The sequence below is a fragment of the Rhyacophila brunnea genome, unplaced genomic scaffold, assembly GCF_057557595.1.
Source record: "Rhyacophila brunnea isolate RB1 unplaced genomic scaffold, BYU_Rbru_1.0 scaffold_21, whole genome shotgun sequence".
Classification (NCBI taxonomy): Eukaryota; Metazoa; Arthropoda; class Insecta; order Trichoptera; family Rhyacophilidae; genus Rhyacophila; species Rhyacophila brunnea.
In genome coordinates, this window is record NW_028232871.1 from 8,244,331 (window position 1) to 8,260,206 (window position 15,876).

The following is a 15,876-nucleotide window of genomic DNA, read 5'->3' on the forward strand; positions in this document are numbered from 1 at the left end:
CTGACTGTTAAACTTTTGTCTGGTATAAAGCATCCTTGCAGATACTAATTTAAATTATTTAATAGAATAAACCCGTATGTTGAGCATGACGTGTGGATAAAAAATATATTAAAAAAACATATTCCTCTAAATGAGAGTAACATGCGCCTCCGATACATCCCTTTGTATTACCAGGATGAAAAAAATGTTTGATGTTTTTTTTCTATTTTTTTGTACAAAGACTTGAACTCGCTACATATTCGGAGAGAGTTCAAATTCAATATAAAGGGAGTAAAACAGATACGAAAATTGTTCAATTATCAATTATTATAATAATAACTAAAAAAAAAGCATTATCTATAAAGAGCTCTAATGTAAAAAGTTCATTTAAACATAGACCAATAATTATTAACCCGTCGTAAATGCGTCTTAGTCATGGATGTTTACTTATTTTGTTGTTGAATCAGTAATTTTTTTTATTATTAGAAAAAACGGGTAGCAGCGCCACTTGTCAACATTCTCGGGTGTATAACAAAAATTATTTTTAATAAACTATTTCTTTTATCCAACGAATAATTGTTCACAAGATTTTGAGAATGTAACATTCAACATTATATTGAACATACATAACTTGAAAACACCTCAGATATATATTATATATTCACTAGAAAAAATCATATTTGAAAAAATACGGGATTTGAACCCGTATAACCATTGATGTCACGCCAATCTGTGCATTAACCAATAATGCTACAATACTCTTATCTAATTACGACAATTTAAACTAGTAGGTCATATATGAAATGCTTATCAAATTGCGTTATTATTGACTATCGGTTTTTGTGTATTAAATCAAGGTTAGTAAGGTAATTAATATTTCTTAATTATTATACACATGTTTTTGGATATACAAGAGTCGCACAGCGAGGCATGGAGAGGTGTATGTTAGACATCACGCGAAAGGACCGTAAGAGAAACGAATGGGTTAGGAAGCAGACAGGAGTACGCGATATAATAGACGTTGCCAAACAGCTGAAATGGAAATGGGCAGGGCGCATTGTCCGTCGAAAGGACGGCCGCTGGACAAATGCCGTCATCCAATGGTACCGAAGGGGCACGAAACGGCCACAGGGTTCCCCTTAAAGCCACTGGATTGACGAACTGATAAAGTTTGGCGGAAATACGTGGTAGCGAACAACACAGGATCGAGAGGGTTAGAGGAAACTACGGGAGGCCTTTATCCAGCAGTGGATTGACCCCGGCTGATAATGATACACATGTTTTTGTTTCCTATTGTTAATTAGATTGAATCCCGCTGATGTATAACGAATTTACAAACTATCAAATGGACAGCTCACGACGGAAATTCCTGACGACAGATGCATGCGATTCACAATATTTCCCGTCTACTCATATACCAGTAAAACTTCATTGGGTTACGTTGATTAAATTATGGTGAAATCAGTCGCACATCAATCGAAAAATTATAACCAAATTAACCTAGTTATACTTATAAAACTTATAAAAATAAATGACAGTAAGAGAATTGGAGGTAGTAGGAGAATTGAGAGCAACATATACAATTTTACTTTCACATGTGTATTCGCTACACTTCATTATACAATTATGGCAAAATCAGCCGCACAACGATCGAAAAAAAATCAAATTTACATCGTAATAATAATAAAACTCGTAAAAATAAATGACACTGTCAACCTGACAATAGTTTGACAATTGAGAGCGACATATAAAATTTTACTTTCGTCATGTGTGCTCGCTACACTTCACCACACAATTTTGTAAGTACCTCTGATATCAACATCATCATCAGCCTGAATCTATCTACTGCTGGATGAAGGTTTCTTCAAGCTGCTTCCACTTCTCTAGGTTATGTGCGTTACGCTGCCACGTACTTTCGCTGAACTTTATCATTTCATCGATCCAGCGGCCTCTAGACCTTGCGGACGTGTTGTACCACTGGGTGACTAAATTTGTCCAACGATTGTCTCTTCTTCGAGCTATGTGTCCAGCTCATCTCCATTTGAGGCCTTTAATGAACTCTATTACATATATGATAATACCTATGATATACCTACATATATATTATGTAGTATATAAGTCGGTAATCGACTTTGGTGTGCATTTCAATTTGTGTCTATCGAATAAACATACAAAATAAACGAACCACATCATTGAACCCCTTACGCAAAGCACAGCTGAATAACGAGACGATGTTCAAAATCTAATATATATAGCCCCTACCTCGTATCTACTCATGCCTTTGACTGAGGCGGCACATAATTTCGACATACATCCTGCAGACCAGAATATAACACATCAAAGGCTTTTTCAGGCTGTCTTTTCTGACTGTCTGTTGGGGCGCCGCGACGCTAAGAAAGCTTGACGTCGCGACGGCTTGACGGACGGATGGTCGTGTGGAATTTTCGCGATGCAAATACTAAAGGAATAAAGCTTTTGAATACGTACACTAAAGAAATATACTATATTATCGTATACCTGCGTATTCTTATAACCCTTTTAGAAACGGATTGCAACGCAATATTTAAGCGACATTTGAATACGAACAACTAATATATTATATGCATGGGTGACGGACAGGAAAACTGTCGCATGGAATTTTCTATTTTCTGCCCCTGTACGACGATGCATTATTAAAGAATTTAAACTTTTTTGATACGGGTAATATGAATACATTACCTGCCAGCTTTCTTAACCCTTGAAATGTAATATAACAGATCTTAAACGTATATAATGACCGTTTTTCATATGTGAGATACTCTATCATATGGCATTACATTTTTTTTTAATTTTTTCTACTACAGGTAAAATTTTTAAACTATTATAAATATAAAAAAATGATTTGATAGACTTTTAGACCATTAGTTAAAAACCATTCTCTCAATAATTCCTCTCTTGAGTGGAGTCGAGATACGTACAGCGATAAGTACTTAATAGAATATCATATACATCAAATATTCAAATACTATCCTGGAGATGCTAGTATTGTTATACACAGCATATTGATTGACAAAATTATAATATTTATTTTACCCAACTAATAGAATTCAAACCTTGAATTACTGTTTAATTTACTATTTTTTTGCTAAACCGCCTGTGCTATATAGTGAGTAGCAAAACATTTTAATTAATACTAATTAAATTATTGTCAATTGAGTTAGCATTTACTTGGTAGAATTCTATTTTACAAGAAATGAAAATATAATTAATATTTAATTCTACAGGTTTTTAAAAAAGGTTTGTCGATAGCTATTTCGGTTGTAACACCATTATCAAGACTATTCAGATATGCCGCTTGCCCTTGCTTAAATACTACACGTGTATAGATAGAGACAGAATACATTCTCTTACTCGTCCCAGCAATATTATGAATTTGTACACTTATTATTAATTGTAATATTATTAATACTTTGAAAACCCTAAGTGGGTTTTTTAATGGAAATCAAAATTTATCAAAATTACAGTGTTCGAGATTGACATTATGAATGTATTCTGTCTCTATCTATACACGTGTAGTATTTAAGCAAGGGCAAGCGGCATATCTGAATAGTCTTGATAATGGTGTTACAACCAAAATAGCTATCGGAAAACCTTTTTTTAAAAACCTGTAGAATTTAATATTAATTATATTTTAATTTCTTGTAAATTATTGTCTTTTAAAATAAATATTATGAAAACAATTTTTATTACTCTACGATAGTCTGTATTTTTTGTTTACAAAAAATCATAAATTGCTATATTTTTTTAAGAATATATTTGTGCCATTTCTTTTAATGTAGTTACAGATAAATATTATTGAATCTTAATCAATTTTGACAAGTTGAAAAAAATATACTTAACATAAATTTAACTTTTTTTTCCAGAAATATTTGGAGTATAGATTCTTGATAAAATATACCTTACACTTACACCATTTATATTATTGACTCAAATAAATTGACAGACAGAGATTGACGACGCTTGTCTTGAATATTGTTTAAAAAAAAATAAAAGAAAAAATATTTAATATGTAATTGATATAAATGTAAGATTTTTCCCTTTTCAGGGGTGGCTCTCAAAAATTCCCTCTTCTAATACCCTTACAATAATGATTTTTTCTTGTTTCTTTCACAGAGCACGTCAAGGAGTTCACATGCGGCATGATGTATTATAGGACATTCTTAATGGACACCAAACGAGACACGCTCTTCGTCGGCGCAATGTGAGTTGAACTTATTTTATAACACATTTTTAGGTCAAACACTACCTACCTAATGAAATAATATACCTAATATTTATATATCACAAATTCATTCTTGTGATACTCTTTCTGGAAACGATGTGACTTGAGAACAAATTAATTTTATTACTCATATCGTCACTGTTCTGGCAGAAGACACTAATTCGAAAAAATTACCATATTGAGTTAGTTATACCAAAATATTCCTTATTTCAAACTTTACCGTCTGGAAACCTTCTTAATAAATAAACAGTCTTTATTTTAAAGTCATCTTTTTTACGATTACTTAATAAACTCACATAATAGACCATTTCAAACATTTTAACAACTTCAAAGTCAAATTACTTAAAACTAGTATTCTCCAGTTATTGTGTTCGACGATATGGAATTTAGCAGAAAGGAACCATGTCACAAAATATAATAATATATCATTTGACAATTTTTTCGCATTTTTTTTTTACTGCTTGATCATTCATAGTTACTGCACTTTTAACTTGTAAAAGATTAAAAGATATAACGCGTTATAATTGAATAATTGTCAAACATTATTTAATTGTGTTAGTTTTTTTTTTTGCTCTAAAAATTCATACAGATACAATAAATGATGACGAAATCAGTATTAGGATTACAGAAAATGTGCAAGAAAAAAAAATTATGGTTTTATACATATTTCTTTGTTTACGATATTTCCTAAAAGCATTTACATCGCTGCACGAAAAATATCTCCCCTCCAATGTGCCAGTTTTGAGAAAGTGAGTTTTTGGTGTCAAAGAGTCCTTGATTGTTTCTTTATCGTTGACAAAACATCCAATGTGCTATGTAGTTTTGGTTGAATGTTATTAATCTCCAATGTGATGTATTACTACCAAATTTTATGAAGAACATTACTAATTATCTCGATTGTGCACTTCCAAGAAATTGTGCATGCACTCGCGGTGTTCAATTGTAATTTGCAAAGACTGGCAAATAAACCTCCAATGTAAAAATATCCACGTTTAAAGCATTTTCTGCAAAACTGATAAACAAATCGTATTATTTTATTATCCAAAATAGTGTAAATAATATTATTCCACTAAACTGTATTATTATTTATTTAATTATAATGTTTCTAGATATTTTAAAACAAGTTTTTTCTTTCTATATTTTTCTCTTCCAAACATGGTTTTGTTATATTTGAGGTATTTCGCGTGCAGCGACGTATTATTTTTTTAACGTTCTATATTGGAAGTCTAGTTATAATATTTTATTACTATCATACATTAATTTGCTAATATTGCTGTTTTGTTTATATATACTACTTATAAATATTAATTAAACTTTGTCGGTTTTAAAATGTTATTAAAGCTTTCATTTTAAAAGTTTCAGTTGACATTTTGTATTAAAATTTTTCCGTAATAAACTGATTTTTTGGTACTGTTCGGTTATCAGGAATACATCGGAAAACACTGTTGTTTAAATCAGTCTAATCCTTTGTTTCCAAAGTTTTGTAATCCAAAAAGTTTAATCCAGCAATACTGGATTATTTGTTAGTTTGGGTTGGTTTAGATTAGGTTAGGTTAGGTTTGGTTAGGTTAACCTAACAAATAATCCAGTTTATCGGCTATGTGTTTTCCGCTGTATTCCTGATAAACGAACAGTACTGATTTTTTTTACTAAATGTGAGATATTGTCTTCCGGTGTAACTCCGTTAATTTGAGGTCAAATATTACTAATGACATAATATAGTATATATGTATTTTCGTCACATACGTATTATTCTCGTGACACATTTTTCAGCATTTCCGTCATTCTGAGGTGACTTTTACGAACAATGTGTTACTGGGGAAGATATATTATCGTGGCATCCATTCTTCTCACTAGTAAAGATCCAAAAAAACGCATAGGTATAGTAAAAAAATATTATATTATTACCGAGGAAAATAATATGAAATTTTATTTTAAAAAATGTGCCAGAATAGCAAATTTTCTTTCAGATTAATAAAATTTTGAGAATATTTATTGATAGATAATAGTTTTAGTTTTTTTTCAGAACTGTCTTCTTCCAAAAATATCACACATTTAAATTCAATACAGTTTACTATATCGAGGTATTAAAATCTCAATGTGATAAAATTTTACAATTTAAAAGTTTAAACGTAACCATTCATAATAAACTTGAAATTGATTGTTTGTGAAGAATGAAATGTGAAGAAAGGTTGTTTTAGCAATTATACAAACCTATTAACTATCTTCCACAGTAGTAACATGTTCTGATATTAAAATAGACTAGGTAACTGAACATTATATATTAATGGTACTCATTAAATAATTTTGTGTTTTCTTTTACAGGGACCGTGTCTTTCGGCTGAATCTAAGCAATATCACCCAATCACTCTGCGAGGTATGTACATACATTTACATTTATTTGGTGTTTTTCCTATTTATTTAATACAATATACTGTTTGAATATTGCAGATAATATGTCTGCAATATTTTTTTTATTTAATACAATATTATAAAATCACTTTTTCTTTATCAATACCTTATAGGCTTAAAACCTGAATAATTTTGCTGTTTAAACGGATTGATCCCACTCCTCTCGGCATTCTATGGCACGCAAGGACTTTGATGAATTGGTGCAACTATCTTGGGCAACCAATGCTTGCTTTAATATTCTAATGTCTAATAGACAGTCATGCAGACTAATGTACAGTGGTGATTTTTGAATCGCCTCGAACTCGCCTCGTCCGCACAGCTATAAATCAAACCTTCTAGGAACGTCGTTCCGATGTAGCATATAAAGACAGCGCAGATCTACCTAGCGATACACGCCACCTCTCGAAACGTATAGATATTTGGATGGGTCAAAATAATTATGGATCAAGTCCATCAAAATTGATCCTGAGATATTTGGACCTAAAGTTAAAACTCTTTTTGTGAAATTTAGGAATGTTTTCACTGTAGGTATATACTTACCATATTTTGATAGTACATGGATCAATTTAAATAAATAGTCGAAACGTAAAGTATATTCAGGCTTTATTAATATTGGCAAATTAATGTTAGCAAATACTTCTTTATACTGCTGAAGGAACTGTCAAAATGGACATGATTTACATTCAATTTGATGTCTTATCAATACTAGTATTGCCATTTATGCGGAAAATTGTAGAGCTACGATTGTGATATTAACACACAATATAGAAATCTGTTTTATCTAGCCACTTAAACAAAAGAATGGATTTTATTAAAATTGGACTTGATCCATATTTATTGTAAACCACCCATTTCAATTTGGCTGTGGCGGTATAAGAATGACCAATTTGTATGTGTGTGTATGCATTCTACCGTTTTCGACTCGCAGCCCGAGAAGCATGCAACTTGTCGATTGCAACAACTAAAAAGTCGCATTCGACCAATCTGCGTTGCTCCATTTATCAATGTGTGTTTTGTAAATAATGATGAAGTCCCATCGACGTATTCGACACGTTATAGGCGATACGAGTTTTGATGTGAGAGCTTAAAAACCTCAATATTACTTTTAAATGGAATTTTACTGAATGCTATCTCTATTAATTTAACAATACGTTAACAATACGTTGACTAACATAGTGTTATAGTGTCAATGAAAATAATAATATGTATGTATCTGCCCGGACCAATCGCTTCACAATGAATCATGATTTAAAGGCCGTGTAGGTATACTTTATTGCCGACCATAAAGTGTTGCGACTGAAAAAAGTAACGTGATTTATTGCACCCATAAGCTCAATAAATTTCATTTATGTGGTGTAAATCACAGATATTATTTTTAATAAAGCTGCTTTAAACACATTCCGTATAATTTATTCATTTTTAAATTTAAAATATTATCATTGTTCCGGCATTGTGAAAGAGATAATATTATACTATCCGAATAGTCAAATATTTATTTTGTAATAAAAAAAATCATGCATAGAAAAAAATTATACGTTTGTGTTAATTCACACATAGCGTTATATCATTATAAAAATATTCTAATTAACTTTATCTAAAGCCTCAATTACATTGAGCGAGTTTACTAGTTGCTAGCCGGCGAGCTTAAAATCGGGCGAGTCAGCTAGTGCGATAGTAATGATGGCACACAAAAATTTCCACTTGCTCAGTAAGTAGCCAACTTGCTAGAGAGTTGAAACCTTGTGTTGTTTCTTTAATTTGCTCTTACTCGCAGCTAGTTCACTAGTAATGCTATGATGACACACGGCTAGTTTACTACCTAACATGTCCACACGCCATCGAGTAGCGAGTAAAGTAGCCTGGTTTTCAATTTTTCTCGTATATTGTTTACAATCTGCTAGTTAGCTAGTTAGATGATTACACTGGGCGAGTTTACTAGCAGATAGTGAATTCGCCGGCTAGTAGTAAGTAAACTCGCTTAATTTCATCGAGCCTTAAAATATAGTGCATTCATATTATGTTTTGTTACTATTGTGAAATTCTGATGCAGCGAAATAATTGTTTGACCTATGCTTACAGACCAAGCTTAATTTTATTTATTTCAAAATTCCCGCGTCTTCTGGTCAAAATTCAAAAATATGCTAATAAAGGCGTTGTTTGTCGCCAGGTCGCAAGATTGCTACCTGCAAGGAAAATCTTTGAGAAAAAATGGTCGAGAAGGCACCTGGAGTAAACAAGCTACTTTTGTCTAATCCGCCCAGAACAAAAATTCATATTTCAACAAATAAAGTAATCAATTAATTTAGCTGCCAAGCGACAGCGCTCCGTCGCCCTATAAGGGGTAAAGCTGTTATTTGTTTGTCAACTACCCCCATTATTATTATATATTCAGACGGTTGCTTTTGTATGTGACATGTGGTATTGTAATGGCAGTGTTGAAGGAAAACACGCGTTAGTATTTTATATCGTTTATATGGCACAGACATGGACCCCACAACCTGAAGCGGGCCCCCAAGCTAGGATCTTTGGCGGCCCCCCTACCTATCGCTAAGGATAAATGCACTATGATGCTCTACAGTAGCGTTTTTCAAATGGTGTACGCGGTAAAATTAATGTGTATATTTAGTGTTTTTTGTATCTTTTAATATATCCATTTGAATTGTGGAGTTGTCGAGTATCGATACATAATTAAAAATTGTATCGTACAAGCACATAAATTCATATAATAACATTATCGAAGGAAAATAGCGACTTTTTTTTATTATGAGAGCAAATTTGTGATGCGTGTTTATCTCACTTATCTGGTCGAGTCGCCACGCCGGGCCCTTCCTGAGTCCGGGCCCCCAGACTAGATCCCTGTCAGTCCCCCCCTTGTAGGGGCTATGGGCACAGATACATTTATTAGTAGTTTTACACGGTACATAGCATGAAGTAATATTAAACTGTGTTTTTGAGTGTAAAGGTTTAACCAGCCGATTCTTTTAACTTGATAATTTGGAAAAGGGCTGAGTGCCCTTGTAACTATACATATATTATATTGAAGGTCTCTAGACAACTGTAATTTCCGACTCGATATTGTCTATGCTCTAAATATGAGCATCGACTATAACTTGTCAGTTGTAGTTATGTAAAATCTCTATAGCTCATTTCATAGTGATTTAGTATGTAACAGTGTTTAAGATTGTAGACGCAACGTAACTTCCTTGTTTTAAATATTAAAAACTAAAACCACGTGCTAAATGTAGTTTCGAATACATCAAACCCACCCTATAAAAATTTTGATCTATTGACGGTTTTATTTTATGAATATTACCTGAAACCATTAGTTTAAATTTTAACACAATCAAATATTGTATAGTTGTATTCGTAATAACTCAAACTGTATTATAATAGGCACAATCGACAGAAGGTACTTCATGGAAATTGAATTTAAATTTTATTCTAATTGATAAAACTTTTATATAGGTAAATATCAATATGAAACGGTTTTATCGATTAGAGAACCTATCGTCCTTCGACATTTTCAGACTCGAAGATAAATAATATGTAAAATGTATCACTTTTTTAATAAGTATTTATCTCGTGCCATCTCCTAGCTGAGGTGAGCCATCAACGAACGACGGAGCTAGACTCTGTTGTACATTGACCATAAATGCAAATATGCATGGAGCCTTATTATGTCAAAAGATGAAGCCCAAGTAGCTAAATCCGATTCCTCTAAAATAGTAAATGATGGTAAATTTGAATGAATACACGTAGGTACATATATAATTTATTTTATTATGTCTAGTCTAACACATGTGCTTATTTAAAATTCTTTAGGTACTCTTTAAAACCTTATAGTACTTCAAACAGATACTACAAAAGTCATATTCACGTTAGTATGTCACTTTTATGTAGGTAACACAACTTTTTTATCTTTCAATTGCAATTAAATTTAAATTAAATATGTAATTGGTAGCATGTTTAATTTCTATCACATAAGTAAACAAGGACAGATTCTTCTGGCATTATGATCACAATAAAATCACTTTGTAACGGTGTTTAGTGTAATTTACAAGTAACGATACTGCAGCCTTATGTTGTAACTTGTGACAGTCACCCGACGACTTGGCGTAATTGTGACGTATGCTCAATACACGCATCGAGGCGAGCCGCCCAATGCATACGGCTCACGATAGATATTATTATGTTGAAACACCTATTTTTGTATGGGGACAATGAATAACGCCAGTATTAGAGTAGCGTTAATTTCTCGAAGACTATTGACTCACTCCGGTAGTACGTCACAATGATGTCATATGACGTCATGTCGTCGGGCGACTTCAACTTACAAGTTACAACATAAAGCCCCTGACGCCTGAATTAGTTGCTTGCACTACTGCTATATGAATCTGACATCGTTCTACCGTCAGCCGATATATTTTTTTAATAGGTATTGTATATTAATTTCATTGCATTATTTTTAGGAGTATGTATAATAAATATCCGTATAAAAAATAATCTCGTTATTTTATTTGTTCACAGAGAGACGCGCTCAATCTGGAGCCGAGCAATGTGGCGCAGTGCGTTTCAAAGGGAAAGTCAGAGGTGAGTCCATAACAAACTGGGATTTATTTCGGTGGAGGCTTTCAGGATTTGCAAAGTAAATCTGCCTTTATATGCGGAAACTATCGTGAGAAAACGCGATCTACCCTTTGTTTTATTTACAACATGTTCAACTGAAAAGGGTTTTTCTATTTTGTGCTATTTTGTTTATGAAAAACTATTGCCCTGTGCATTTTATAGTTTGGAAAATACTTGATTTATTGCGTCGACAGTTTGGAATTTGGGTAGATTTTTATGTCTTTGTTTGACATAGCAATATTTATTGTATACCTTTTATCTTGCTTGTATATACTCATACATATGTTATTATTCAATATGTATTTTTATGTAGGTATCTATCCACTATTTTTGTGAAACTTGTATAAAAATAATACAAGATTTTTCTATTCAAATATCAGCATTTAAATTTATTTATATTTACATACGGTGAACATTACAAATTACAAATTTAAGACCTGACATTTAAAAACAAAGAAATAGTATAAAACAGTGTAAAAAAGAAATAAATATAATATGCAGTATAACAAAAACAGTGTAAAAAGTAATGTAAAAGGTACAAAAATTATAAATTATAAAGCATGGAAGCACACCAAATGAGCTAAGTAGACCCTATTTTAAGAATTAATAAAACAATGCCCTCCTATCTCATCCTCACGTAGATGGAATATATCAACATCCGAAGCGATTTGGTTGAACAGAGTTATTGCCCTCCCAATAAGCGCCCCACACACACTGATATAATTTTTAAATATTTTTTACAATGTACTTACCTACCTATTTAAAAAAAATATTTCATTATTTTTTAATTCAACGAATAATTCACAAGATTTAAGAATGTAACATTATTTTTATTTACATTCTTACATAATTTGAAAACACAAATATTTAACCAATAGTTGTATTTAACCAATTTAATCAAAATTTAACCAATTGTATCCCAACAGGAATCGAACGTGTTATTTATACTATTTGTTTCAATAAAAAAATAGCTTATTAAATTATTAACAAGTTCTAGTAAGTTACAACAAAAAAATTTGGAATGATCCGTGACGTCGGTTGGTAATTGTAATTAATTGATTGATTTAAAATACAAAAGCCGATTGCCAATAGTAACTCAATTTATAAAGCGCTTCAGAGAGCATCGTAAGAGCCATTATTTAAAACTTGTCGCAATTAGATAAGGATTCCCGTAGATTGTTGTCGATGTGCGTGGGCGCAAATCCCGAGTGACGCAGATTCGATCCTGATGGGTGTCGTATTTAAAAAAAATGATTTTTTCTATTGTTATAATATATTATTTTCTCAGAAGTGTTTTTACATAACATTTTAATTGTTTAAATACCTACATTATAATACTTCTACACTCTTGTTAGTTGGTAGGTACTCCACTGTTAAAGTGACCATTATTTTAGTCGCAGTCTTTCGCAATCACGCAGTTTTATCCAGCCTAGCATCAATCTAGTTTTTGCTCCATTTTTTTGAGTCTTACATGAAATTGTCTATCAATCATCATAAATACATATTACCTACGTGAACATTACCGTCTTACTACCTCCTGAACTCCTGACATCAAGAGCGTCATTATTTATACCACGTGCGTGATTCTTTCACTACGTCTACCTCTTCTTGGCGTACATGACCTAGCCATATCGTCGCTATAGGATTGTTTCCCGAATATCCGTTTTTGTCGAAATCGACCTCTTAATGCAGAATGTTTTTTTGTATCTAATTGGACGAGAACCATCCCTTTCTTTAAATTACTTTGTAATGGTAATGAATACATCATTCATATGCTGTAAAAATAACATTTTAAATATCTCCATGTATTTAAATATAGGATTATGAAATTTGTTTTTCGTCTCCTGAACATTTGGTCTATTCGAGAAACCAATCCTACAGCGACGATATGATACCTTTACCGCAGAACAGGCTTCATAATTTATCGCTAACACATCTCAGTTATCTTTTTCATAGATTTTATTCTGACAAAATGTCATACACAATTCACGAGTAATTTTACAATCTTTTATTTGGCAATAAATACAATAAATTAAATGGAAAACATTGGAAAACCACAATGGTGCGCATTCAGAGGTTACAGGTTCAAGTCCTGTCGGTTGTCGTATTTTTTTTTTCTCAAACGATTTTTTTTTCTAGTAGCTATATGCATGAGATGTCTTAAAACTATATAATATGTTCAATAATATATATATATATATATTTTCTGACTTTGTCCGATCCTAATAGGATCATAATATATAGGCCTCCACAGAGTAGAGGTTTGTATTAACAGATTTTGTTTTTTACGAGAAATGGATGTCAGCCACTTGCTCAACCTATTAGGTCTATACCCTGACTCATACACAAATTGAAAAACAATATGTGTACTTGCCAGACCCAGGATGCAAACCTGAGACCCACGGCGTGATAGGCCACCATATAGAATGTTACATTTTCAAATAGCATGAATTATTCGTTGAATAAAAGACATAGTCATTGTATGTTCCCACTCGTAGTATTAATTAATTAATTTATTTAAGAAAACAAAACATTGTGGACATTACAAATCAAAATTTAGGACGTTCTCAACATAAGATTTAGGTACATTTAAGTATAACAAATATTTCTCTCACAAGAGAGAACAATAAAATCATAATAATAGAATCATTACATAATTAATAGATCATTAAATCATAAACAAAAAAAATCCCGTTGCTTGCTATAGATATACCATCATAAATCCTCGTGGGTCCCAGGTTTAAATCCTGGGTCTGGCAAGTGCACATATTGTTTTTCAATTTGAGTATGTATCTAATAGGTTGAGCAAGTGGCTAACATCCTTTCTTGTAAAAACAATATCTGTTAATACAAACTTCTACTCTGTGGAGACCCATATTATGATCTTATTAGGATCGGACATGGTCGAAAAAAAATAATCGTTTGTGTACGAATTTAGATCTAAGCTCATCACAATATAAACTATATTAAATGATATAATATCAAATATTAGCATTAGGCACTCTCACTCAGCGAACAATTAATACTGGTGGATCTATAAAACCTATCTATTAAATAATAAAAATCAAAAAATGTGTTGAAGTTTAAACTAAACGTTATAAGTATAACTGTAATGTTTTTTTATATTTACAAAAAGAAAAAATATAGATCATTGCTGATCAATACGATAAACAAATCTTGTCTGTTGTACTGCTGCCAAAACAAAACGTTTTTAATAACCATGCAATTTAACGTGGGAAACTTATCTAACCATAGTTGCAGTGGTGAGAAACAATTTCACCCTTTTACATAGTATTTAATTGTCTTATTTACGTTTAACAAACCAAGCTTTAAAGCAATATCATTATCAGAAACGTAATAACGTAGAAACGTGGGTCCTGGATTACTTAAAATACTCTTACCAGCTATCCATAATATCAAAACGGGACAGCATGTCCAATTAAGCTAACTGACTTCTTTCAGTATTCGTCTAGATAGATAGTAGACATGACTCGGAATATACTCTTCTTAATCCCCATTTAATATTTTTCTAAAGTAGTAATTAATAATATTTAAAAAAGATTGCTAAGGATTTTGGCACAATAAGACCGTACAAATCTCATTACCGCTGTGAATCAATCTCTCAAGTTTTATCCATAGGTATTTATAAACGTAAATCACCGATCTCATATAAATACGAGCTCAACCCTTCCGGCACGTAACCTGCGGATGGAGAGCGAAACAAAAAGAAAATAATAAGGCCAGCAGAAAGGGTTATAAAACCGTTCGGTCGTTTAGAGAACAATTTATGAGGCAGTTATTGTTGCTACAAAATGGTTTATTATCGCCATATTGACGACGCCTGACCTAGGGGATTAAAGAAGAAGGGGTTGGGAGGCGCAGTGGCTGGAAAATGTTTAGAAACACAGCTTCACTGCGTGAAACTTAGATTTATGAAGATAATCAACTTTTAGCGTATAGAACTGAGAGAATTATACCAGATGTCATTATTTTAAAGTTGAATTTGCGATACGCTGCGTTTGCCTTATTGACTGGTATCTACTTGTTGCATATCCTCGTAGCGTATCATTGTTGAATGTCAACCTGTATAACACAAATATACGCAACAGGCTTAATCTAAAATTATTTAGTGGTTGCAAAAGAGATGATTGATATAATCAAGTGGACTGTATGGTATAGAGGTTACAGATTGAACACATTGGAGACTGGGGGGGGTATGCGACGCGTATCAGTAGGGACGGTTAAACTCTGCAAAATTGCGTATTAGAATATGATACAATATGAGTTTTTACCACCATAAAATAACATAAAATATAAAGTAATAATAAGATGCGGCCCTGTCATAAATTCATATTTTTAACATTTTTTACAATCATTGTAAGTTTATCTTTGACTTTAACAAAAAATATTTTTTTTAATATTTTCAGATACATATTTATTAATTAATACAGTTTAAATTGTAAATTATTAAAAAATGACTCAAATTGCAAGCTTCGTATTTTTCCGTTAGGTGTCTCTGGTGGGAAGAAACATCACCCTTACGCCTCGGCCTATAACGTCGTGGGTGCCAGGTTCGAATCCTGCGTCTGTCAAATACA

The 15,876-nt window shown here is 32.1% G+C and overlaps 1 protein-coding gene across 1 annotated transcript in view; it reads left to right on the top strand.

Annotated features, from left to right (window-relative positions):
- Sema2a (Semaphorin 2a) overlaps window positions 1-15,876 on the top strand; it is a 515,286-nt gene that overhangs the window by 331,792 nt on the left and 167,618 nt on the right. The window contains exons 3-5 of the mRNA XM_085949066.1: window positions 4,132-4,219; window positions 6,566-6,617; window positions 11,180-11,242. Of these exons, the coding sequence (XP_085805192.1) occupies window positions 4,132-4,219; window positions 6,566-6,617; window positions 11,180-11,242 (203 nt within the window). The remainder of the gene's footprint in view (window positions 1-4,131; window positions 4,220-6,565; window positions 6,618-11,179; window positions 11,243-15,876) is intronic.